This window comes from Stigmatopora nigra, chromosome 1 (assembly GCF_051989575.1).
Source record: "Stigmatopora nigra isolate UIUO_SnigA chromosome 1, RoL_Snig_1.1, whole genome shotgun sequence".
NCBI lineage: Eukaryota > Metazoa > Chordata > Actinopteri > Syngnathiformes > Syngnathidae > Stigmatopora > Stigmatopora nigra.
Genome location: NC_135508.1, coordinates 22,817,962 through 22,842,978, shown reverse-complemented (window position 1 = coordinate 22,842,978; position 25,017 = coordinate 22,817,962). Strand labels below are relative to the sequence as shown.

The window sequence follows — 25,017 nt, the reverse complement described above, 5'->3', positions numbered from 1 at the left end:
AATAAAGTTCTAATCTAATCTAGTCAACATGAATAAGTGGTCTGATAAGTATGTAATTAATTAATAAGTATTTTCAATCATCTCTGTTAAAAGTACCTAAAATGTTATTGAATTATAAATTGTGTCTACTTAACATAAATTCTTGCTCAGCAGAGTGAGGAGTGACTAGTAGTACATGTATTTCCTATGTTATGAGAATATGCCACTAGGGAAAATAGTCCCTACAATTTTTACGAAACTGCTACATCCCTTAAAGCCTTTTTATTAGCTAAGTGCAACACTTAATGTGATGAAGAGGTTCTCGTCAAGGCAGTGGATGGGCACTTTTCCAATGCCAATCAACATGATTTTTTTTAACAACCTAACAACCTTCATATATAACAGTAAGACGGCTGATGTCTACATTCTTGTGTTTACTCAAAGTAATCAATCTTCTTGTTTCCTGTGGAAGAATGACATAATATTATCTGTGGGCTCTCTCTATTGTTCATTATCTGTGTGCAGATTGAACAGGAGCGAATTGATAAAATCTGGCCCAAACTGCGTGTGTTGGCACGGTCTTCACCAACAGACAAGCATACACTTGTCAAAGGTGAGTTAAGCTTTCCTCAAGTTATATGTACCCCTTTTCACACTTGAATGTGTATGTGTATGTGTATATGTATGCGTATGTATATTTATATTATATGTATATATACTTACCTCTAGTCTTTTTGACGCCCATCTAGGCATCATTGACAGTACCGTAATAGAACAGAGGCAGGTGGTCGCAGTGACAGGAGATGGAACCAATGATGGACCCGCTTTGAAGAAAGCTGATGTTGGCTTTGCTATGGTAACTATAACTGTTGGTGTCTTAATTTTCTCTATTGGTAATTTTACTGTTCACTAATGAATTGCATAAGGTAATTGAAACGATTATAATTACACAATTTTTCATTTTAACAATGTGACTTCCCTCTGATTGTGATAAATCCATCCGTCATTTTTTTTTTTTGTTCATTGGAACATTTTTCAGCGGGTGAGGGGTTAGCGCGTCTCAGGGCTCGTGTGGGTTTTCTCCAGTAACTCTGTTTCCTCCCACATCTCCAAAAGACACAGGGTAGACTCTACCCTTTAAATTGGCCAAAGTTATGAATGTAAGCATGAATGGTTGTCCATCTTTTTGTGGCATGCAATTGACTAGTCACTAATTCAAGGTGTCTCTCACCTGGTGCCAATAATTGACAAGAATAGGCTCCACATTTCCCTGCAATTATCACTTATTTGGGTATTTTGCCGGGAAAACGCACCTTATGGAGAAGCACTACCAATTTCGTCATACGCAGCTGCGTATAATGACAATTAGGCTTTTTGTCGAGTCAATTATGATGACAAAGCCTATGTGTGATTATATATTACACTCTCGTGAGGATAAGTGGAACGGAAAATGAATGAATGAGTATTCTAAATTCCCTCTTTGATTGTTATAACAAATTAATGTCTATTTTCTGTTCATTGTAACGTTTCTGCATCAAGAAAGAAACATTTATTTTGTGCATAAAGTACACTATATTGAATAAGCATATATCATTGAGGCGTTTTCGTCATATTGAGATTAAATAATTTTGTAGCACTAACAAACAGTTTTACCTCACCTGCCACAGTATAAATACCGTATTTTTCGCACAAACCAATAGTCACACTAGCCAATAAATTGCACGATACAAGGGAAAAAGTTGATAAAGTTGCACTTGAGAATTAGTCGCACTAACCAAGGAATGATTAATGAAAGGGAAAAAAATATAATTATTATTTTTGGGGTTCAGTTTTTGAATTTATCAAAAAACAAGTCCAAACTTTATATATAAAGCAATAAAAAAATAGGAAACAACAGACTAAATAGGCACCTGTTATTGTAACATATTAACAGTTTTTGGGATAATTACTGCCTAAAAAAAACACAACATATCCGGTTGGTGGTTAGAGTGAAAATAATAAAATATGTACATACATACAGTTGTGGTCAAAAGTTTACATACACTTGCGAAAAACTAAAAGGACAAGCTAGCATTAAGGCAGCGACTCTCGAGAAAAATTAAGAGTGCTTCAGCACTCTCATGATTCATGGCGTGACTCTTTGCATCTCCTCCTCACCGTGGCAATCTCTGTCAGGGCATTGCCGGGACTGACGTGGCCAAAGAGGCATCTGACATCATCCTGACGGACGACAACTTCAGCAGCATTGTCAAGGCGGTGATGTGGGGACGAAACGTCTACGACAGCATTTCCAAGTTTCTGCAGTTCCAGCTCACTGTCAATGTAGTGGCTGTCATCGTAGCCTTCACCGGTGCCTGCATCACTCAGGTACAAACAGTTAGTGGAACTCTGCAATTAATTAACATAATTGATCTTCGTCTGGGCGCACGGTTAGTGGCGGATAGAATTTCAAAATTATTGTAATTTAAATGAACAGTATGTGGGTTTGCACTTAGAAAAATACTCCTTATACCAGTGGTTTCAAACCGGTTCCACATAGGGCCGCAGTGGGTCCTGGTCTTTGTTCCAACTGATCCAGTGCCAACATTTTAACCAATCAGGTGTCTTTAAAATAAGTAGCACCTGACTCTAATTAACTGATTGCACTTGCAAAAGGTATCCTTGTTGAATTGGAATGAAAACCTGCACCCACTGCGGCCCTTTGAGGACCGGATTGAGACCCCTGCCTTACAATAGATGAGATCTTCCCAATTTATCATACTTTACTCCCGTCCATTGGCAGCCAATTATGAGATCATTTCTTTGCCTTCCTCCTGGTTGTCATGTGAACTAAGGCTACCATGTTCTCAGTCAGAATGAACAATGTTGTGTACTGATAGAGGCAGCCTGGCAGATGAATGGTTAGCGCGTCGGTCTCACAGTGGGGGACCTGGGTTCAAATCCAGGTTGGTCCACCTGTGTTTAGTTTGCGTGTTCTCCACGGGCCTGCGTGGGTGAAGAATATAATTGGATTTTTACTTCTATTCTTTTTTTTTCATTAAAAAATATATTGTTACTCCTCATTTATTTATTTATTTTACATTTTTCTAGTTTATCAAATTAATTTATCTTTTATCATTATAACATTTATTAATGGGTGGCCCGGCGGATTGAGTGGTTAGCTCGTTGGTGTCACAGCTCTGGGGTTTTGGGTTCAAGATTGGTCGATCCACCTGTGTGGACTTTGCATGTTCTCCCGGGCCTGCGTGAGTTTTCCCCAGGTACTCTCACTTTCCAAAGACGTTCCTGGTAGGCTAATTGGTTCTAATTGGTTGCAAGTGTGCCCGGTTGTCCGTTTATACTTGTGCCCCAGCCTCTGTCTCGGAGACAGCTGGGTTTAGCTCCCGCACCCCTCTAAATTTCCCCTAGGTATGGGTGACCCTAGTAAGGCTAAAGCAGTTCAGAAAATGAATGAATTAAGAATGAATGAATAATATTTACTATAGTTTTAGAATATAATTATTATTAGACCTTGCCAGTTTAAGACCCAAGGCCTAATGGAGAACCCATCTCTGTGTGCAGGACTCTCCTCTGAAGGCGGTGCAGATGCTGTGGGTGAACCTCATCATGGACACTTTTGCCTCTCTGGCCCTGGCTACCGAGCCCCCCACAGAGGCGTTGTTGCTACGGAAACCCTACGGTCGCAACAACCCACTCATTTCCCTTACCATGATGAAAAACATCCTCGGTCATGGCGTTTACCAGCTGGTCATCATCTTCACCCTGCTTTTCATTGGTGCGGACACATTTACAAAGAACGTAACGGAAGCTTTATTGACTGTCGTTGAGAGGTCGAGAACTAAATTATGATTCCCCAATCCCTTTCTGAATAACGGCACCTGATATGGCTATTACTGGATTATCAGACTGGATATGATTTTTGCAGAAAATCTGATCTGATCCAGTGGTCATGTGTTATCAGGACCATGGTGCTTTTCACTTTTTCTCTTTAAAAACTTAAATCAAAGTATTTTGGCATAATTATAAACAGAGCATTTCCTTTGCAGGGTTAACTTAAAAAAAAGATGATTCATCATTAATAGATGCATATTTTTTGTATTTTTTAACTGGTTGAAAAATATTAGTATCGGCAAAATACTTCTTGAAAAAAAAATCTAAGTGGAAGATTAAAAAAACAACAACAATGTGCCCTACAACACATTTATAAGATCACATCCCATTAGAGGATAAAAACGTGCTTGCAATATTTTAGCAATTTGGAAAAAAAACAGTTTAAGGTCTGAAAGCTGCGTTTTACTAGTATTTGGGTGAAGAACTTAACAAATTCATTGAACTAATAGATAACAACAGCGATTAATTAAAAAAAAGAAAAGTTCAAAATAGACCAATCACTAATCTCTTCTTGTCTTTCTTTCCCTGGTGTGTTTTCAGGCGAGCACATGTTCAATATAGACAGCGGCCGCAACGCTCCCCTTCACTCACCTCCGTCCGAGCACTACACCATCATCTTCAACACTTTTGTCCTCATGCAGCTGTTCAATGAGATCAATGCACGCAAAATCCACGGGGAGAGAAATGTCTTTGATGGCATATTTGCCAACCCCATCTTCTGCTCCATTGTTCTGGGAACCTTTGCAGTTCAGGTAAGACCAACATTTTTTGTGGGATTAAACTATCTGTTATAACCCTTTCAGGGATAATTCCCATCTACTCAATAGTTATTAATAGGTTAAGAAGGACATTAACATTGAAAAAACCTGTTGGCGGCAATAGAAGTTCCATTCATTTCAACTGGGAGGGCCTGGAAGGGACCATTTGATCAATAGCAGTCAAAGAGTTTGTCAGGTCATAAAATAAATAGATAAAATATCCCCAGTGATTAGCGCGTTAGGCCGACGCGCTAATCACTTATGCACCAGGCCACCTAATTACTAAAGGCTTTTTAAATTGACTTTTTAAAAATTCTTCCGGGATATTGTTCTTTTGGTCACGACCCACAGTTCCTGACCATAGGTGAGGGTGGGAATGTAGATCGACTGTTAAATAGAAGGCCTCGCCTTTTAGCTCAGCTCCTTGTTGACCACGACGGACCGGTGCATAGTCTGGATACTTGACTAGTGGATGAGACGGGGGTCTGGCTCGTCACATCAAGCATTATCACTGGCAGTCAAATCCTGTTATTCACAGTGCATTGCATTTTACATTCGTCACACTTTCCACTCGAAGTGGCGCTTCCTGTATCATGACAGATTTTTAAATTAAGCATTTGGACCATTTTGGGGGGGGGGGGGGGATAAACTCCTCAAAACTCTATATACTGATGGGACAATAATACATACGTTTTTTCCAGGCTTTTGTCATATTTTTATTTTTAGTTTGCTGTATTGTGCACCTTATACTCAGGTCCAACCTGGGTTTTTTTCACACGCTAAATTATTACAGAGTTATGAGGGTGCTCAGGACAAAAGTTGGCAGAATTTTACAGAAGGAAAACGGTAAAACCTGGTTTAAGCAGTTATAATAGGTTCCAAGATCTGCAGCAATTGTCAAATATCCACAATGAAGAGATAGTGTTCATATGCTTTCTATTTGTACTTTTCAAACTCTCTCTGTGCTATTATTTACCTCCTCGGGGTAGACACTACCACAAAGTGGCCGTTGAAATACTTACCAATGTATTGTTTCTACTCCATAATAGTTACTACTTTATTCTAGTGTACACTACAGGACAGTACACTATACATTACATATTCTATAGCCTATATAGTATAGTATAGTGTACTGTGCAGTACTTTATAGTCAAGTATAGTGTAGTGTAGTGTAGTATACCCTATATAGCAGGGGGGCAGGCGGCGGGAACTAGTTGCAGACACATAGCAAAAATATAAAACCATAAGAGTCAAAGAGCTACACGTTACATCAGAAGCAACATAAAAAAATCCAATCTGCCAAATCATTTTTTGAATGTAATTTATTATGTTTTTAATGGGCCCTTTTGAATTTGAGTGTGTTTATAGGGAGAATTAAAAAAAACAGTGAAACGAGGAAAACAGCCACAGTCAACACAAAATATGATAAGAAGCAAAGAGCCACATTTATTTTGGCCAGGAGCCGCTTTAGCGCCCGAGAGCCGAGCGTTCGCCACCACGCTAATAGTATAGTGTACTCTGCTTTATTTTATTGTATAGTATAATATTGTATAAAACATACTGGATATGCATACTATCATTAACGTTTTTTATTTTTTGCATATGTTTTTAAAAATAATTTTATAGTATAAAATCTTTGACAACAATAGACATTGGAATTTAAACAATTTTTACAATGCATTTAAACTAGGAAATTTGGGTGTGATAGGTCATGCTTCGAAGCCATTGACAGTGCTAGACATCAAATCAATTTTGCCTGGTAGCGTTGTGCCAATCTTTCTCAGTCAGAATGGATTGGACATCTAGCGTTGCCAATGGCAACCAGTGAGTTCAATGACTGCTTTAAGGAGGCGCCTTGGTGTGTTGTGTTTTAATCTTCATTCATACAGTACGTGTTTGTGTCCGCTTCAGATTGTGATTGTGCAGTGGGGAGGCAAGCCATTCAGCTGTGCTCCACTCAACGTAGAACAGTGGCTCTGGTGTCTATTTGTGGGGGTTGGAGAGTTGCTATGGGGTCAGGTAAGAAGAACCTTTTCAGTTTTGCCTAGGTGGGAGCTTTTTTAAGTGGAATTTTCCCTTGATACGGGGCCATTCAACAGAATTATGTGATAACCTCATCGTAGCAACAGTGAAAATGTAACAAAGTTGCCGTTCAGGTGATTGCCACTGTCCCGGCTGAGCGGCTGCCATGCCTGAAGGAGGCGGGTCTTGGTCTGGAACCTGGAGAAGAAGAAGGAGAGGAGTTAGCGGAGGATGAGGAGGAAATTGACTGTGCAGAGAGAGAGCTACGTCGTGGACAGATCCTCTGGTTCCGAGGCCTCAACCGCATACAGACTCAGGTACAGTAAGAATAATAAGAACGAAACCCAGAATGTAAAATTTGATGGCACTGTCTATTTTGTTCTCTCTGCTTTTCCTCCTAACGTCTTTCTTTTTTAACGCAGCCAACATTACAGTATGTTCTACTCTGAAAGAGTACAGAAGGAACAATGATAGAGTATATACAAAAATGAAAAGTACAAATGGGTTTCGACTATTGTTAATAATGTACTCTTACCTAACCTTTTAGGTACAAATGTTCCATAAGATCATGAGTATGTCTCCCAATGTCAGTTTTGGTAGCGAAAAAAAAACCGATCTAAATCGCTTTTAGTAATCTACCATTGTGAAGTAGCTTAATGCAGGGGTGGTTCTAAAGGGGGTTAGATAGGGCATGTGCCCCCTTCTCCTACCCCCCAATCTATGCTAAAATCTCAGTAGATACTTAAAATATGTGACATGAATGTGGCGTTTTCGCTCTTTGAGTGAAACCGTTACTATAAATGGGAGGCACAACTGTATTTCTGATCATTTACGTCAAAGCACTAGGTGTGTATATCTGTGAGTGCGCACGTGTTTTAAAGGGCGAAAGGGGGCAGCAGCACAGGCACAGTTGCTGACCCAATACAGTGTTGTCAAGGAGAAAAGGACCACCACTCTTGACGAGAGGATCCTACACCCCTGCTACTACCCCTCTGCCCTCACTGAGTGCCACTGTTTTATCTCTGTCCTGCAGATGGAGGTAGTGAGCACATTCAAGCGAAGTGGCTCGTTTCAGGGAGCAGTGAGAAGGCGTTCCTCCGTGCTCAGTCAGCTCCACGACGTAAACACTATATCTACCCCCTCTCACGTAGCTCTCTCCACCGCAACAGCCAATACCAGCCCGGCCCCAGGGAGTGAGTCTGCCAAAAGCATGCACACACAGTCTCACACACACATACACACATATATACACGCACATACACGATATGCACGGCACGTGGATTTGCAGTATTTTATGGTTGTTCCCCCCCACATCCCTCCAGCTCGCCCGCTGCTCATGCGTGTACAACGTATCCTCTTTTCTATTTTGTTTTCTTACTCTCCTTTTCAAACAGCACCCGGTCCTGACCAGCTGTGCAATTCTGGTCTGATCTGGTCTGGTCCAAATCCAGGTCTGGTCCCAGTGCAGAGTGTGTTGGGTTTTATTGTTTGGTGTTGTATGTGGTGCAGGAGGTTGATTAGTTTTTTGCTCATTGTGTCAAAGTCCTTACCAGAGGAAAACCCATGTTTGAAGTACTAATGGGGGAAATGAGGTAGATCAGAGGTCTCCAAATTGGTCCTCAAGGGCCACTGTGGGGATACAGGTTTTTGTTGCAGCTGATGCAACACAAACAGTTTAACCAATGAGGTTTCTGTTACAAAAAAGAAGCACCTGACTGTAATCTACTGATTGCACTTCTAGGATACCAGACTGCTGGTTTCCTCTTACAGGTTGGAAGGAAAACCTGCACCTCCAGCAGCCCTTTCTGGAATAGTTTGGGGACCACTGAGGTAGATATTCAGCCCAAAAGGAATAATATCTATAGTTCAGAGGTGTCAAAATAATCTTTGATGCGGGAGGCTACATTGTACCTTTGTGTGTACTAACTAGGGCTGCCGCGATTAATCAATTAATTGACAATTAATCTATTATCTAAAAAAGCTGACAGTGATTTTGATGTGGAATCCACATTTTGAGCCTCTTAATTGTGAATATTGTTTTTTCATTGTTATTTGGTTATTTTATTATAAATAAAAATAAAAGCTATAAATATTTTACTTTCTTAATTTTGTTTTTATTTTAATTCTTTGTTTATTTGTAATATATAGGATTTTTTTACATATGTAAAAAATATATATAAAAAAACTAATTTAAAAAATCAAAAAGAAAAACAATAGATATCATCTTATTTTTAAAATTGTCACTTCTGTATTTTATTTTTCCACCTATTTTTATTTATTTTTTTTAATTTTATTTAGCTAAAACAAAACGTTGAAAACCAAATGTATTCCATAGTTTATTTTAGACGTACTTTGTACTTTTTAGATGTATTTTGTTTTGCGGCCCCACACAAAATGACATGGCTCACCAAATCTGGCCCCAGGGCCTGGAGTTTGACACCTGTGATCAAATTGATTCTGGGAAGTGGGAAGGATGAAATGTCACAGAGCAAAAGACAACTCCTACTGCACCATGTCTTCTTTACTGTGTGTCAATAAGGTCAAGCCAGGTTACGGTCTCTGAATCCTGCTTTAAATGTAAAGGACTAGAAGAAAGTAGATTGTCATTCTATTCTTGGAATGGTCAAATTGGAGCACAGTCCAAAATTGAGTCATCCAATGTAAACCTTCGAGTATAAAAGCCCTCAAAAACACTGCCATTGCCTAACTTGCCATTCTAAGTTAAGCTGGCCTTTTTAACCCTCCCTCTTCTGATGCTCTCACTTTTGTTAAGCGTGTTGTGGATTGATTTGGTGTAACACTACTTGCAGCTTGAATATCTCATGTTTGCCTTCCATCCTGAGCTCTTCAAAAAAGTTGTGGTTTCTCTCCCTGTCTCCTTTTGTTTGTTAACATTCTCTCTTTCTCCAATGCGACTCTTGACTTTATCTATGTTGTATTTTTTATTTGAATTTTTTATTTTTTAGATATTGCAGGTTTCCTGTTTGCTCAAAGCTTATGAAATGTACTCTGTTCGTCTATAAGTAGTTCATATCTTGTAGACGTATTTGGATTGTGATCTAAATACAGGCTCTTGTCTAGCGTAATGATAAGATTTCTTTAGATTTTCTCATCATTTATTTCCCTGTTCCACCTTCTTTTGTCATTTCTCGTCTTTTGATTTGGTTCATTTTTGTCATTGTTCCATCATTAGTGGACGGTAGCACAACCCACCTCATGTTTCCTCTTGATTTCTCTGTATGTCAGTTCGTATGTCAGTGTGTTGCTGTGTGCACTTGTAGGCAGAGCCGCCTTGGTCATCTCTCGCATTTGTGTGGGAAGACACTTCTGTGAGTGTGTATGTGTGTATGTGTGTGTGTGTCTGTGTGTGTGTGTGGGCGGCTGTGCGCGTGCCGGTGCTTTTGACGTGACCTTGTGTGTTAGTGTGTGCGCATGCTTGTGCCGTCTCATCATCGGTCTTCTCAGTTGCTTCTCCTTTCCAACCTCGCTGCTTCCCTCATGCCCTTTTACTTCCTACCATTCCATGCTGCCTCCTTCTTCATCATGTGCTATCAACTCAAGTGATGAAGGGCTATATAGACAGTGAGGCTCACTTCTGTGCTAAAACACGCCGCTTTCTTGGCAGCAGTCAATCTCTCTCAAGCTGAGGGATTGTTGTTCTTAGAGAAAGTGTCTGTCTTTAAATGGCAATTGCTACATCTTATGAAACGTGTTGCATGTTCACCACGTGACCTTTGAAGTTGACCTGAAACTGAATTGATTGGTTGAGGTGACAGCGAGTTTTGTGTACAATGCAATTAGTAACAAGTGGGAAAGTAATGGAGAATCCTGAGTTGTTCCAGCTTTGGGGAGATATTACATCCCATCTTTCAAATATAAAAAAAACACATGATACTAAAATATGCATTTTGTAACTGTCAAATAAATCATGTATTGATAAGAGGGGCACCTTGGAGAGCAAACTTCTGCCAAAGCGACCAAATTCAAAGCATTGTCATATTGATAGAATATTCTAACTTTTTCCTCGTGTTCCAAAATGTCATCACTATCCTTACCTGCAAATCTAAGCTATAACGAAATCAATCAATCAATCAATCAATCAAAAGCCTTTATTATCATTACACAACAGCTGCATATAACGAAATTAGCAATGCTACTCCAAAAAGTGCATGTTTCCCAATTAAAAAACATAAATATTTTTAAAAAGTCACGTCCGGGCAAGGGCATTTTTGAACCTCTGTGACCTTTGACTTTATGACCCCCATATTTAAGTAATTCTTATTAATAAACATGTCATCTAAGTTTGGTTTGAACCCCTTTCGAATATGATTATAACCTCCCACTCAAAGCTAATCAAGTCTTTGATAGTTGACCACCTATTTTTAATAGATTCACGTCTAGCTGAAAATCAGGAAAAACTGTATTTTTAAGGTGTAATGTTCTCCAATTCTGGAACAACCCCCATATTATTGTAGCTTGAGGTAGCATTGATGGTTGTTACCATGGAAATTTGAAAGAAGCAGTTTGAAGGGATGCTTTTGAAAGCTTTTGTCAAGACGCTTTTTGAATCACACAAACAATGTGGTTACCAGAAATTAGGGCATTTAAAAGAGGTAGAGTGAGTTGTACGAGTGCAGTGTAGCCCTCTGCTAATTTGGAGAAAACAGATCATAAACACATGTTTTGCAGTATTTGTATTAGTATTTTTGCCCACACTGGCTAGTGAAGTGTTTAAAAATTACGCCCATTGAACTACTTGATAGGTTCATTAATAATTACCCTTCTTTGTAATTATCAATAACTGCAGGCAGACATCTTATTCAATTATTGACATTTAATTGAATAGATTGGATCACAGATAAGAACCTTAAGGGAGGATCTCTTCCAAAGTATCCTCCCAAACAGTATTTCGCGCACAGCTTTAAGGCATTTGGTGGCTGTCTCTGACCACGAGCCGAACAATAGAAAGAATGATTTAATGATTTAACAAAGAAATGAATTACTACAAATATATGTATAATAGTAATACAGAATAAACCCAACTAATCTGAATTTGGATCAATCACACTATATTTATGTGATAATCTTATTAGTGTGAATTAGTATTTTGCGTTTTGTGGTAAAAATGCATTGGTTACAACAATACGTCACATTCCTGTTTTAGAATTGAACGCTATGGCGCTCCCATGACAGCATAAGAATAGAGCTTACCGAAATGTGTTAGAATCCCACATATTTGTTTCCAAACATTAAACATCAATTTTCAATTTTATTTCCTTTTTAAGTAACTTGGTGATTGTTGTTTCCATTCAAGAAGCAAACACGTGTCAGCTAAAGGAAATTTTAGCTAACTTTTGTGTTGTTTCCTCCAATCGTGTTCTTGAAGAAGTAATATCACCTAATATTTGAAATTTTAGATACAAGATGTGTGTATGTTTCATGCTTTGCTTCACCATAGGTCAGTGGTTCTTAACCTGGGTGCGATCGAACCTTAGGGGTTCGGGGAGTCAGTCTCAGGGGTCTTTGCCGTGGAGGTCAAGACACGTCGACTCATCATGTCTATTCACGATAACATACCTCACTTGACCATCCCAGGCTGCAGATGATCACATGATATTGCTTAGCCAATCAGTGCCTGAGGAAGTTTTATACATCTTGAATTTAAAAAAAACATTTTATTTTACACTAAATTAGGGTTTTGTGAACGCGCATATGAAACTTGTGTGGTTCGGCAAGGTTAAGAACCACTGCCATAGGTGGACTTGAGTGATCCTTGTGGATCCAGTTTGTTTTCATTTGACAGCAACTTAGTATCTTATGGCAAGTTGAGAGCATTTCAAGTAATCTGTCAGTCCTTTCTCATTTTCCCTCATTCTTTCTAATCTTCTTTCATATTCCAAGGAGAGATAAAAAGAAAATGATTGGCGCGAGGGCTGCTAATGAGAAAGGCATGCCTATAAAATGACTTAGTAGTAGTACTTATTTATTTTATTTACCAGATATCGACCTCACAGCTTCTCTCTGTTTTTATGTTGCATTTTCTTCCCATTAGCTCTAGTTTTGTTTTTTGTTTTTTTTCACACAGCTGCCTCAACCTTACAGTGCCTCTATCCTTGTACTTTTAATCATCATCGTTTTTCCATCAAGCTATGCTGAGTGGGCCGGCAAGGCTGGATAAAGAAAGCGAGGGAGGGAAGCTGAGAGAAAGAAAGCAGTAATATATAGCACTGTCTTTCTGGTCACTCTGTGGGCGACATATACTCGAAAGTTTACTCTACTTGCGAGGAAAAAAAAAGAAAAGAAAATGAAAACAAACAAAATGCCGACAAAGTGAGAAAGTAACATTCTGAAACCTTCTCAGTCTGCATGAAGTGATTTTCTGCTGTCTGACAGGCTCTTTGGAAAAACAGATAAGCACTGAACCTACTGCTTGACCGTCTGTCTCTATGTCTGTCTATCTGTCTGTCTGTCTATCTGTCTATCTGTCAATCTGTCTGTCATCTATGCCAGAGTCATGTGTAGAGACTTCTCAGAGTTTGGCCAATTGTTGCATCGACGCCCATTGACCTACTTGACTGTTCACTAGGGCTGCCACAATTATTTTCATCGTCAACTAATCAATAATTATTTTTGCCATTAAATTAATTCTAAGTTCAAATACGTATAGATCACATTTTTACTGTCTATATTACAAAAATAAGCAATATTTGCTTTATATTTACTTCAATGGCGGCCTGGCGGATGTGTGGTTAACGCCAGCCTCACAGTGGGGGTCCTGGGTTCAAATCCAGGTCTGTCTACCTCTGTGGAGTTTGCATGTTCTCCCCGGGCCTGCATAGGTTTTCTCCAGGTACTCTGGGACCCTCCCACATTCCAAAGACATGCATCGTAGGCTGATTGGACACTCTAAATTGTCCCTAGGTATGACTGAATGTTTTTTGTCTCCACGTGCCCTGTGATTGGCTGGCCCCAAATTCAGGGTGTCTCCTGCCTCTGGCCCCAAGTCATCTGGGACAGGCTCCAGCACCCTCCGCGACACTAGTGAGGATAAAGCGGTTGAGAAAATTAAATGAAAAAAAAGACATTTTTCAATTTCCTGCCCTTTTCTTTAATGCAACATTTCTTAGGTCTATTAAGGATTGATTATTAAACTATTAAGGTTAGCCATCCCTAATGATGATAAAGCAGTTCAAAAAATGAGATGAGATGAGATGAGAATGTCAGCCCTATTGTTCACCCCCACCCCAAATTATCGTCGCCGCTGCAGTTGATGTAAAGCCTTTGGCCAAACTGTCTATTTGTAAGTCTCTATCTGCCCGTGCCCGTTTTCTATTTTCACATAAAATGGGCTCCTTTTCTTTGAGCTCATTTTCTTTTTCCTCTGTTCGGGCTTGAGGGAAGGGTGCATGGAACGACCGCCATGGCAACGGAATGCCGTTATGCACGCCTACACCATACACTGCATAAAGCATCCCCCCAGTACACTCATGGACCTCATTCTGGTGTGTTTGTAAGACAGAGAGAGTGTGAGTCACATTGTTCTGATTCAGCATGACCTGGCTGCCTTTGGATGCGTAACACTGCCCACTTTGAACCGGTCGCCTCCTTTTTTTTTCTTCTCAAATCTAACCAATCACGTGCTCTTCTAATCTGCTTTGATGTTTGCTATCTTTTCTTTTCTTTTTGTGTTGTTGGAACTCTTGATTTGATTTTTGTCCTGCAGCAACCTTTCTCATCAGCATCTTTCTGACTACAGTCTGCCCGCTATTCATTTCTAACTGCTGCATGACTGCAGGATTTATTATTAACAAATGTTTGTGTGCGCGTGCGTGTATAGCGATGCTAACAGACTGACTCAGAACTCACACTGCACAACTTTGCAAGGCATGCAGATGTCCAAATCCCCCAGCTAACAACATGAGAAAATGGGACTCCATTCTGTCGCAACGGCTGCTGCATGCCTGCGTGTGAACGTGCTCATTTGCTGACTTCTTATATCTGATTCTCCATTCGACTAACTCTATTACTGATTTTTCTCCCATCTGTGCCTGGCATTCAGCTTCACCTGTTTGCTTGAATGTTATTCAGTGTGCTGGAGTGAGAGTGTATTTTACCACTTAGACACACACACACACACACACACACGCCTACACACTCAGTAAGTGTGTATGTATTATGTGAGATGTTGCTGCTTCTGTGGTCTTTGTGGATGCTGCAAAGTCTGTCTGGTGTGTAGGAACTGACATAAGTGTTTGTCAATAGTAAACTCATTTCAAAACTCGTTTTTCTTTTAACATCTCTTGACGGCACACAAGATCAGGTGGACTTCCTCTGTACTGAAATGTAAATTAATTTGTTTTTAAGCCCAGGAAAGGCTATTATTCAGCTAATCACTGCAAATGCATGGTTTTGCCTAAGAGTTGCGCACTATAATAATTCGTAGTGGTTGAATCAAACTGGGTGTCTTTGTCTTTGAGGATGTCTGTCTGGGCTATTGTACAAATTACTTTTTATTTGTATCTGGAAAAGTTCCCTTAAATGTAATTGTTAATTCTTAGAAACCATTTATATAATCCACAGTGGGTGCATTCTCCTGCATATATACATATACATTCCTTTTCTGAACTGCTTACCCTCAAAGGGTCGTGCAGAGAGTTTGCGTGTTCTCCCCGGGTTTGCATGGGTTTTCTTTGGGTACTCTGGTTTCCTCCCACATCCCCAAAATATTCAAGGTAGGCTAGTTAAACGCATTAAATTGCTCCTTGGTATAAATATGACCTTGAATGGTTTTCCTTTTGCATTGCGATTGGCTGGACACTGATTTATGGTTGTTTCTGTATATATATAAATATATATATATACAGTTGAGGTCAAAAGTTTACATACACTTCTGAAGAACATCATATCATGGCTCTCTTGAGTTTCCAGTTATTTCTACAACTCTGATTTTCCTCTGATAGAGTGATTGCAACAGATATTTCTTTGTCACACAAAAAAATCATTAAGTTTGGTTCTTTTATGACTTTATTATGGGTTAACAGAAAAAGTGATCAAATCCGCTAGGTCAAAAATATACATGCAGCAGCGCTAATATTTGGTAACATGTTCCTTGGTCATTTTCACTTCAATTGGGCGCTTTTGGTAGCCACCCACAAGCTTCTGACTAGCTTCTGATTGGATCTTTGACCACTCCTCTTGACAGAAGTGGTGCAGTTCAGTTAAATTTGTGGCTGTCTGACATGGTCTTGTTTTTTCAGCACTGTCCATAAGTTCTCAATGGGGTTTAAGTTAGGACTTTAGAAAGGCTATTCGAAAACCTTAATTATATCCGGATATAGCCATTCCATTACCACTTTTGATGTGTGTTTGGGGTCATTGTCCTGTTGGAACTCCCAAAAGCGCCCAAAACCCAATTTTTGGGCAGATGATTTTAGGTTATCTTGAAGAATTTGAAGGTAATCCTCCTTCTTCATTATCCCATTTACTATCTGTAAAGCACCAGCTCTGTTGGTAGCTAAGCAGCCCCACAGCATAATACTACCACCACCGTGCTTGATGGTAGGCGTGGTGTACTTGGGGTTAAAGGCTTCAACTTTTCTCCTCCAAACATATTGCTGTGCATTGTGGCCAAACAGCTTGATTTTTGTTTCGTCAGATCAAAGAACTTTCCTCGAGAAGGTCTTATCTTTGTCTATGTGATCAGCAGCAAACTTCAGTCGAACCTTGAGGTGCCGCTTTTGGAGCAAGGGCTTCTTTCTTGCATGGCAGCCTCTCAGTCAATTGCAGAAGCAAAACACAGCCGTGTTCCAGCAGCTTCTAATTCTTGGTAGATCTCCTTTTTTGTGATTCTCGGTTGAATCTTCACCCTCCCGACCAATTTTCTCTCAGCAGCAGGTGATAGCTTGTGTTTTCTTCCTGATCATGGCAGTGACAAGACAGTGCCATGTACTTTATACTTACAAACAATTGTTTGCACTGTTGCTCTTGGAAACTGCAGCTGTAGTCCAGCTGTAGTCACTCATAATCACTCATAAGAGGCCATACTATGAATCTCATTTCACTGGCACAACTTTTTAAGTCACCAAAATTGAGAATTAGTGTTATTGTATGTATAATAAAGTCATAAAAGAACCAAACTTCATGAATGTTTTTGTGACAAAGTATCTGTTGCAATCACTCTATGAGAGAAAAATTGGAGTTGTAGAAATAACCGGAAACTCAAGAGAGCCATGACATTGTTCTTCACAAGTGTAAACAATAAATTAGATTTTTACTTCTATTCTTTTTTAATTAACAATCGTTGTTTGTATTTATTTATTTATTTAATCATTCATCTTACATTTTTCTAGTTTATCAATTTCATGTATTCTTATCATTATAATATTTATTAAAGGGCGGCCCTGGGTTCAAATCCAGTTCAGGTCCACTTGTGTGGAGTTTGCATGTTCTCCCCAGGCCTGCGTGGGTTTCCTCCGGGTACTCTGATTTCCTCCCACATTCCAAAAACATGCATGGTAGGCTGATTAGACACTGTAAATTGCCCCTAGTAATGGCCGTGAGTGTGTATGGTTGTCCATCTCCTTGTGCCCTGCGATTGGCTGGCCATTAATTCAGGGTGTCCCCTGCCTCTGGCCCGGAGTCAGCTGGGATCGGCCCCAGCACCCCCCGCAGCCCTAATGAGGATAAAGCGGTTCATAAAATGAGATGAGAAATTTAGTAATGGCAATTCTTATTTTAATCATTTTGCGAATTTTGTTGCTAATTTTGTAATTTTTAATTTTTTAACAAAATCAACAAATCTAAATAATGACAAAATTGATCACTTTTGGGTCCTTCCGTCAATTAGATTGGAGCGTTGCATTACCAATGTTACGATATCAATTCTTAGGTCCCTCCCACATTCTCAAAACATGCAGGTTATTTTCACTGAAAAAGCTCTACATTGTCTGTAGGTGCCCATTTCCATGTGAATGGTTGTTTAGTCATTCCAATTCTCTTTGTGCAACCTATGTAAGATACAGTTGAATCTCTACCAGACAGAAAAAAATGCTCAATATCAAAGACATTCAGTCCACATCTATAAATTAATTCTATTCTGGATAATGAGAGGCAGTATGCATCCAAATTTGCATGAAGAAAAAACAAAACGTTAGATTAGATTAACGTTTATTTATCCCACACTCGGGGAAATTGAGAAAAAGTTGTTCAATTCTTCTTTCTAAAGTCAGTAATACAGTAACTGAAAAGTACTTGTTTATGGACATAAGATACTTTTAGTACCACTGGGGCGCTCAATAGTAGCAATGAATCAAAATGAGTAAATATTTAAATGGTCATTATGAGTGAACTATAAACCACCTGTCCCTGAGTGCTTGTCCATTTCTCTGTGTGCGTCAGTCTGTCTTCTGAAGGAGACCAAGGCGGCCTTTGCGGCTTTCCGTAGACGCCTTTTCACTTGGGTGTATAACGTTTTCTTCTTTTTCTCTTGTGGTTCCTCCGACACCGTCCTTTCTTTGGGCAGATGCGAGTGGTGAAAGCATTCCGTAGTTCGCTGTACGAGGGCCGGGAGAAACCAGAATCCCGCAACTCCATCCACAACTTCATGGCCCACCCGGAGTTCCTCATCAACGACCTTATCCACAACATCCCGCTGATCGATGACACCGACGTGGACGACGAATCAGAACTCAGCAGATATCAACACGTGCACCCAGCCCTTCGCAAGCCACCGCCCCCTCCCGCTCAGCCCCAGCCTACGGCCCGCACCCGTCCCACCCGCCCATACCGCCAATATAGCCTCCCAGTGACCCATTGCAATCGAAATAACAACAATAGCAGCAGCAGCAGCAGCAGCGGGGGCGGCGGCGCTTCATCCATCGGCATCAAACACGACATCAACACCGTTACCCCTAGCGACCAAACGCAAGCTCATCACTATCATCAACACTACAACAACCATCACAGCAGGGACCAGCTGGGGAAAGACCCGACCCCTCACCTTGCCCACCTCTATTGTGTTGAGACCACCTTATAACTGAGTGGGGCGGGGAGAGGGGAAAAAAGAGTCCTAGGGTGGGGAGGTTCTAAAAAAAAATAATAATAATTCAGTGGAGGGAGGGGGGGGGATCTTTGAGGAAGCACACATGACATTTCCATGCAGTCTCTCTCGTGACACAGGAGGGGAAGGACAATGGCTGCCAACTCCATGTGAACATTGACACAATCAAGCCCCCTTTGAACCCCTCCTCAAACGACACCCCCCCTCCCTCTCCCACCCCCTCATTCGCTACCCGGCCTTGCTCATGTTGGCAAGAGGGACCCGAACCCTTCATTTCCTCCGATGTTGAGTAAGTGTGGTTGCCGTGACCCCGCCTACTCGCCTGCCATGACACCTCAGTCAGCACATAGCAACAATTATCTGGTTTGGCATTGAAAGTTTTGCTTGTAAAATAATTGTTGAAGCTTTAACTTCCTCACCCGTCTTGATGCATTCATTTTTTTTCAACATAATGGTGCTCATTCTTTCCCACGTGGCTTTAATTCTTCTCGTTGTCTTGGCAGCATGACGATATTTTTCATTGGACCCATCCCTTTCAAAACCCATACGTCCTCTTGTCTCTTCTGAAAACACAAAGAAGAATCCATTTCAAACATATACCCTTCATTTAAGCCTAATATTAAAAGGAGTTATATAAATATATATACAGTACATATGTATATATGATATTATTTTTTATTAACAATTGGGAAGAGACAACGCAGAACTTGTCATCCGTCGCCAATCCTTGAATGCTGCCCCAAATCTACATGATGTTGTTGTCTTGTGTAGAAAGTACACATCTATACGTACTACAGTACAAAGGCCCCAATGCATACGATGAGCTGACGTATGGCTCAATGTCAATGTCTTGATACTGTATCCTATTTAAGACGCTTTCATTTTCTTTCTATTCCCATCCCGCTCTTTTCCCTCAGCTTTGCTTTTGCTCGCTTTTCTTTTTGGAATGCTTGTGAAGCATTATTTATCCCTTTAAATGGCATCAGGTCACAATGCGCGGACTCCGGCCCTTTAAGACTGACACTCACCTCAAACCTGCTTCTCCCTTCGTCATTAGGTCAACGCCATCATGCATTATTGAATATATGGACTCACATTGGTCAATATTCCTTGTTACGGATGCATCACATAAAGTCAATTTTATCATGTAGATCCATATTCACATATTTGTGGATACATTTGCAGTTACAATTGCCCCCACACATAAGCAAATCCACTGCATCTTTACTCTTGTTATTTCAACCAATTGAACTTGTTACAATACTTATTTAAGACAATAGTTCAAAACTGTCTGAGGGAAAACATGCTTTTTTTTACTTCCTCATGGTGAGACGTATGTGATCAGTATTAAGCTTGTTATTTTTCAAATGTGGATCAATACCAGGTAAAGCAAAGTGAATGAATCCGTACAAGCTATCTTGTACAGACAGATAGTAACGCTTTGTTTTTCCGAAGCATGATTCATGTGAGAAAATGAACGTGGGGTTGGGTGTCACATTTTTTCCCCATTTAATCCAAATCTTAAAATCAAAGTTTATCATAATTAGTCACATTTTTTCTCATATTGATTTGTTATCAATCAAAGCCAGACTGACACATTGTGAATGAAACTCATTCATTTTGGGGATGGTTGTCACTGAATCTGAATTTTGAATATAATTTAATGTTGTTATTAATGAAATATCTTAAAAAAACGAGGACCCTTAAGAACAATCTATTATAATGTTATTATCAACTCATTCACTGCAATTGGAAGAGATAGATGTCAAATACAAATTGGGAAAAAAAAGTTCAATTGAACATTAGGAACGTTGTTGGTGTTTTTCCACTAGTTTTAGTGTTGTAAGCAACAATTTGTTGTGTGGTCAAAGTTAAAACCACAGCTGACTTGTCTATCTATCACTGTTAACTAATGGGTTTTATTAGAATAGGTTTATAATGTTGCTTCAGCATAATAAAACCAAAAAAAATCATTCATCTAACTCTTTTCACGATGATAGACGTCCAATCATAACACTCTTTTAATCCTTATTAAAATAGTTAGTTTGTCACTAAAAGTCTAGACGTTTATTAATAACAACCAAAGAGCAAAACAAAAAACCTTCAACTACTACTACTTTGAATAAATGTGACTACTTAAAACAATGTACTTTCTTTCTAGGCACAATTATCATTTCAACCCTGATACTGTGCAACAACACCGATCTGGTGGAGTTATAGAAAATGTGACAACCAACCCCACTCTCCCCATATTTAGTATATGGGCACAGTTGTGACACAAGGAATTCAAGAGTCATTTTTTTATTTGACTTTTTACAAATGTTGGCCAAATGACATGATGGTGAGACCACACGAACCGGCGACATCTCCCATCCTCCGCAACATTCATCCACCGGGAAATATTAAGCACATTCCTCCAGTACCCATGATGCCGGTGACCTGGCGTTGCCTCGGAGCGGAGCGCAATGCAAATGGGCCGCTCGGCCACCCACCCTCCGATCTCGTCCTCCCGCCTCTCCCCGCAATTTTCCCTCGTTGACCTTGTGACCGGACCCACCACCTGAAAAAGGCCAAAGGGCGGCTAATATGCAACTGACTGACGTGTCATCACGCGGAACCCAGATTCAAACTTTGGCGTAACAGGGATACGAACATGCTATAAAAAGAAGAAGAAAAGAAAAAAAACAGGGCAAAGGAAGCGTTCTGTTTCAGGATGGGCGTGAGTGAGAGGCTATCCGGTAAAATCGGTAACTGTACAGAACTCTTTGTCTTCTTGAATGCTCCTCCTCATCATGGCCTCCGCTCACACTTGGGCGGTAGCGTTGTGTTACTCTGTCTGTTTTGAAGCATGCATTTTGGTATCATTAATGTCACTCTTTATGTGTAGGTAAACCATTTAGACTACTGTCACGACCGTGTGCTATGAACTCTCCACATTTGCTCTCTTTAATGCACAGGCGTGCGCACGCACAGACACACACACAAACACACACCTGTTCAAGTCTAACCTTGTCTATTTCAGCGCCTGTCAGTGCTTGTTCCAGTAAACAAAATGAAAAAGACACGCACACTGAAAATACCCAGCAAATCGACAGTGTTGTAAATTTAGACGGACCCGTTCCCGCCATTTCTGTCCATCTGTCCAGCCATGTTACATGCCGATGTTGTGGGATAGATAAACAAAAGGCCACGCAGAATGTGAAGAAAAAAAAAAAAACATTTACTCCAAATTTAGAAATTGTCCAACAGCATCAAAACTGTACAGCTCCCCCTAAATGTGCCCACGCGCAACTTTAATTTACAGAGGTATAAGACATTCTGATTATTCTATTTTATGCTACTTTCTTTCTCTCTTTTTCTTCTTTGCTTTTTGTAAGGAGAGAAGCTCAACAAAAGCACTTGCACATGACTGATTCCTGATTTGTCTCTACCAGTAGTCCCACTGATGGAAAACATACATTGCACATTCTCCTGAGCATATTCTGAGGGCTGCGTTTTCTGTCTGGCAAACGGCCCCTGAAGTGTGCAGATGCTTTCGGGTCTCTTGACACTGTAATTAAGCCAGAGACCAAATGTACCTTATTATTCTTCTTTTGGAAAGCACTAGAGAAAATGAAGCTGGACAACTGGAAGGTGGCACAGAACTAGAGACTGCAGAAGTGCAATGCATCCATCCTATGCATTGTTGAGGCTGCTCTTTTAGATCTGACCCAAGTATTTACAGCCCTGGAAGAAATGTAGGCTTTTACATAATTCAATATACATACTGTAGTGCTAATTCTGTCTGTGGAATGCCCCCCCTCACCCCGTCTTGCGCAACAGAGCTGTTCTGCAGACAGAAAATGCAGCCTGAACTGTGCTAGGATAAAAAAGATTTTAAAAAAAGACCAAAAAAAAAAACACCAACAACAAAGACTATTGAATATATTAAAGAGTTATCTGCCTGTTATTTAAGCGAATAAATATCTATATATATATATGAGGAAGAACACACCTGTATACTGTAGACAAACTGTATGGAAATCTAAGATAATTTATCGAGAATTAAGTCCAACACCTTTTTGTCTGTATGAAAGAAAAAAAATACATCAAAGTATTCTACAATAATAACTTTGACAAGTCTGCGTGATCCTGTGTTGTTTGTTCATGCTGATTCAATGTGGTTTGGGTTCATACTGGCTAAAAATAACATTCCAAGACTGGCAAGGTCGAAATATTATACACTAAAAAAAAAATGTTCACTGATTGAGCGTGGATTGCTACACACAAAACATCACTTTTTATCCTCATAATAGACCATCATTTGAAGTTGGAGTGTTGGAAATTGGGTTCATAAGGACCCCAAATGTTGTCCTTGGAAAAACTAATTATTCATATCTTAAAATTAACCTTAGCTTGCTTAATAGAAACCATGATAGGAAGTAGATCATGAAATAAAGAATAGCTCACACACAGGCTGCAACTTTTTTTCTGAATACTAAATTAGTTTCCAAAGATATTGAGAAAAAAGATGAATTACAGTATCTGACATCACCTTGCCCTATCAAGTGCAGGTTCAGTTACAGAAGTATAGTGGTATCTCCTCATACAAAATTAGTTGGCTCCCAAATTTGAGTCTTTCATTAGTTGAGACAAATTTTACTTGTAAAAGCCTTAATCCATTCCAATAGTCCTAATCCATAACGGCGGCGCGCACAGGTGCAGCGGCTCTATCCTCCAGTTTTGTGTCGTTCTTTATTCTACAGTCGCCAGGATTTAATTACTCTTGAAAGGATATGCGATATACAGTGTTACCTCGCTACTTCGCGCTTCAGCTATCGCGGACTCAGAGCTTCGCTGATTTTTTTCAGGGAAAAAAAAATAAAAAATGTAAAGATATTAAGTTAGAATTATAAATTACATCATTTTACAAGAGGTGGAAACAAAATATTCAATAAGAATTAGAAATTGCATCAAAAAAAGACCAAAGAAATGGTCAATAACATGGTGAGAGTTCAGGAATCGCATTGATGCCGTCATGGCTGTTCTAGGCGCATCTTCACCGCCCAAAAAAAAAAACAATGTTCACAACTCCCAATAACGATGTTTCTTACGTGCAAAAAAACTGCAGAAGATCCTCCATCCGGACTACCATGATGTTTTTGCTAGGTGGTGCTTTTGTGCACGTGTTATACGTTTCTTTAAGCATTTTTGAAGGGGCACGCCTACTTGGCGGAAATGCAGCTATTGCGGGGGGGGGGGGGGGTCCCGGTCCCCATTAACCGCGATAAGCGAGGGAACACTGTTTATCTGTCACAACAGACTAACAACGGACCTACGATATCCCCGAGTACATCTCGTGCCCTCCCGGGATCTCCGTGGATAGTCAGCCCACTCTGAGTACGTCGGAGACGGCAAAGGATCTGCATCTTTATATGGTGATGTGATGTATCCAACACGGCAGATTGCCAAATTACGAGTCTGAAATTATTTTCACTTATTTGGGCCTTTTGCCGGGAAAGCGCACCTTGTGGAGAAGCACTACCAATTTTGTCATACGCAGTTTCTGGGTATGAGGACAATTAGGCTTTTGTCAAGTCAATGACGATGACAAAGCCTATGTCTGATTATTATTATTAGTAGTAGTAGTAGTATTACAATACCAAATACTAAACCCTTTAAAATGACGAAAGTAAACTAATTCTATGTGCAAAAGAAAACATATTTTTAAGCCATTAAATGGAACCACATGCAAAAACTATTTCTATTCGTGTTGAAGGGTGCAGGCTTGAGGAGGCAAATGTTTGACAGAAGCAAACTGTATACTCAAACACAAAACTTGGAATTATGAATTCAAAAGAACTTTACTTTCTAGACCCAATATGAAAATTAAATCATAAGGGTGCCTTGAGCACACAAAAAAACCCATCCAAAGCATGCTTTTAGAACTCAATGAAGAATGTAAAATGATTTTACAAAAGACCTTGTTAATTGTTCGGCCGTAAAAGTCACTGCTCACACCTTTTGAAATGTACTGAAACAATATAACGTGCAAAAATTTTCATCTGCATCTTTATTTTCATAACCTTGCCTTCTAAACACAAGTTTATGTGCTATATGAAATTAACACATTCATTCATTTTCTGGCTGGCCCAGCACCTGAGCGGTTAGCGCGTCAGCCTCACAGTGAGAGTCCTGGGTTCAAATCCAGGTCGGTCCACCTGTATTCGCATGATCTCCCCTGCATGTTTTATTCTCTGGGTACTCCGATATCCTCCCACATTCCAAAGACATGCATGGTAGGCTGATTGGACATCCTTAATTGCCTGA

General features: G+C 39.9%; 1 protein-coding gene across 1 annotated transcript in view; it reads left to right on the top strand.

The window, feature by feature from the left end:
* The window catches only part of atp2b3b (ATPase plasma membrane Ca2+ transporting 3b), a 55,165-nt gene extending 32,328 nt beyond the window's left edge, over nucleotides 1-22,837 (top strand). Inside the window, exons 20-27 of the mRNA XM_077721340.1 lie at nucleotides 505-592; nucleotides 729-835; nucleotides 2,155-2,346; nucleotides 3,541-3,754; nucleotides 4,411-4,622; nucleotides 6,540-6,647; nucleotides 6,785-6,967; nucleotides 18,172-22,837. Coding sequence (XP_077577466.1) covers nucleotides 505-592; nucleotides 729-835; nucleotides 2,155-2,346; nucleotides 3,541-3,754; nucleotides 4,411-4,622; nucleotides 6,540-6,647; nucleotides 6,785-6,967; nucleotides 18,172-18,684 — 1,617 coding nt within the window. The 3' untranslated portion in view covers nucleotides 18,685-22,837. The remainder of the gene's footprint in view (nucleotides 1-504; nucleotides 593-728; nucleotides 836-2,154; nucleotides 2,347-3,540; nucleotides 3,755-4,410; nucleotides 4,623-6,539; nucleotides 6,648-6,784; nucleotides 6,968-18,171) is intronic.
* Nucleotides 22,838-25,017: the final 2,180 nt, after the last annotated feature.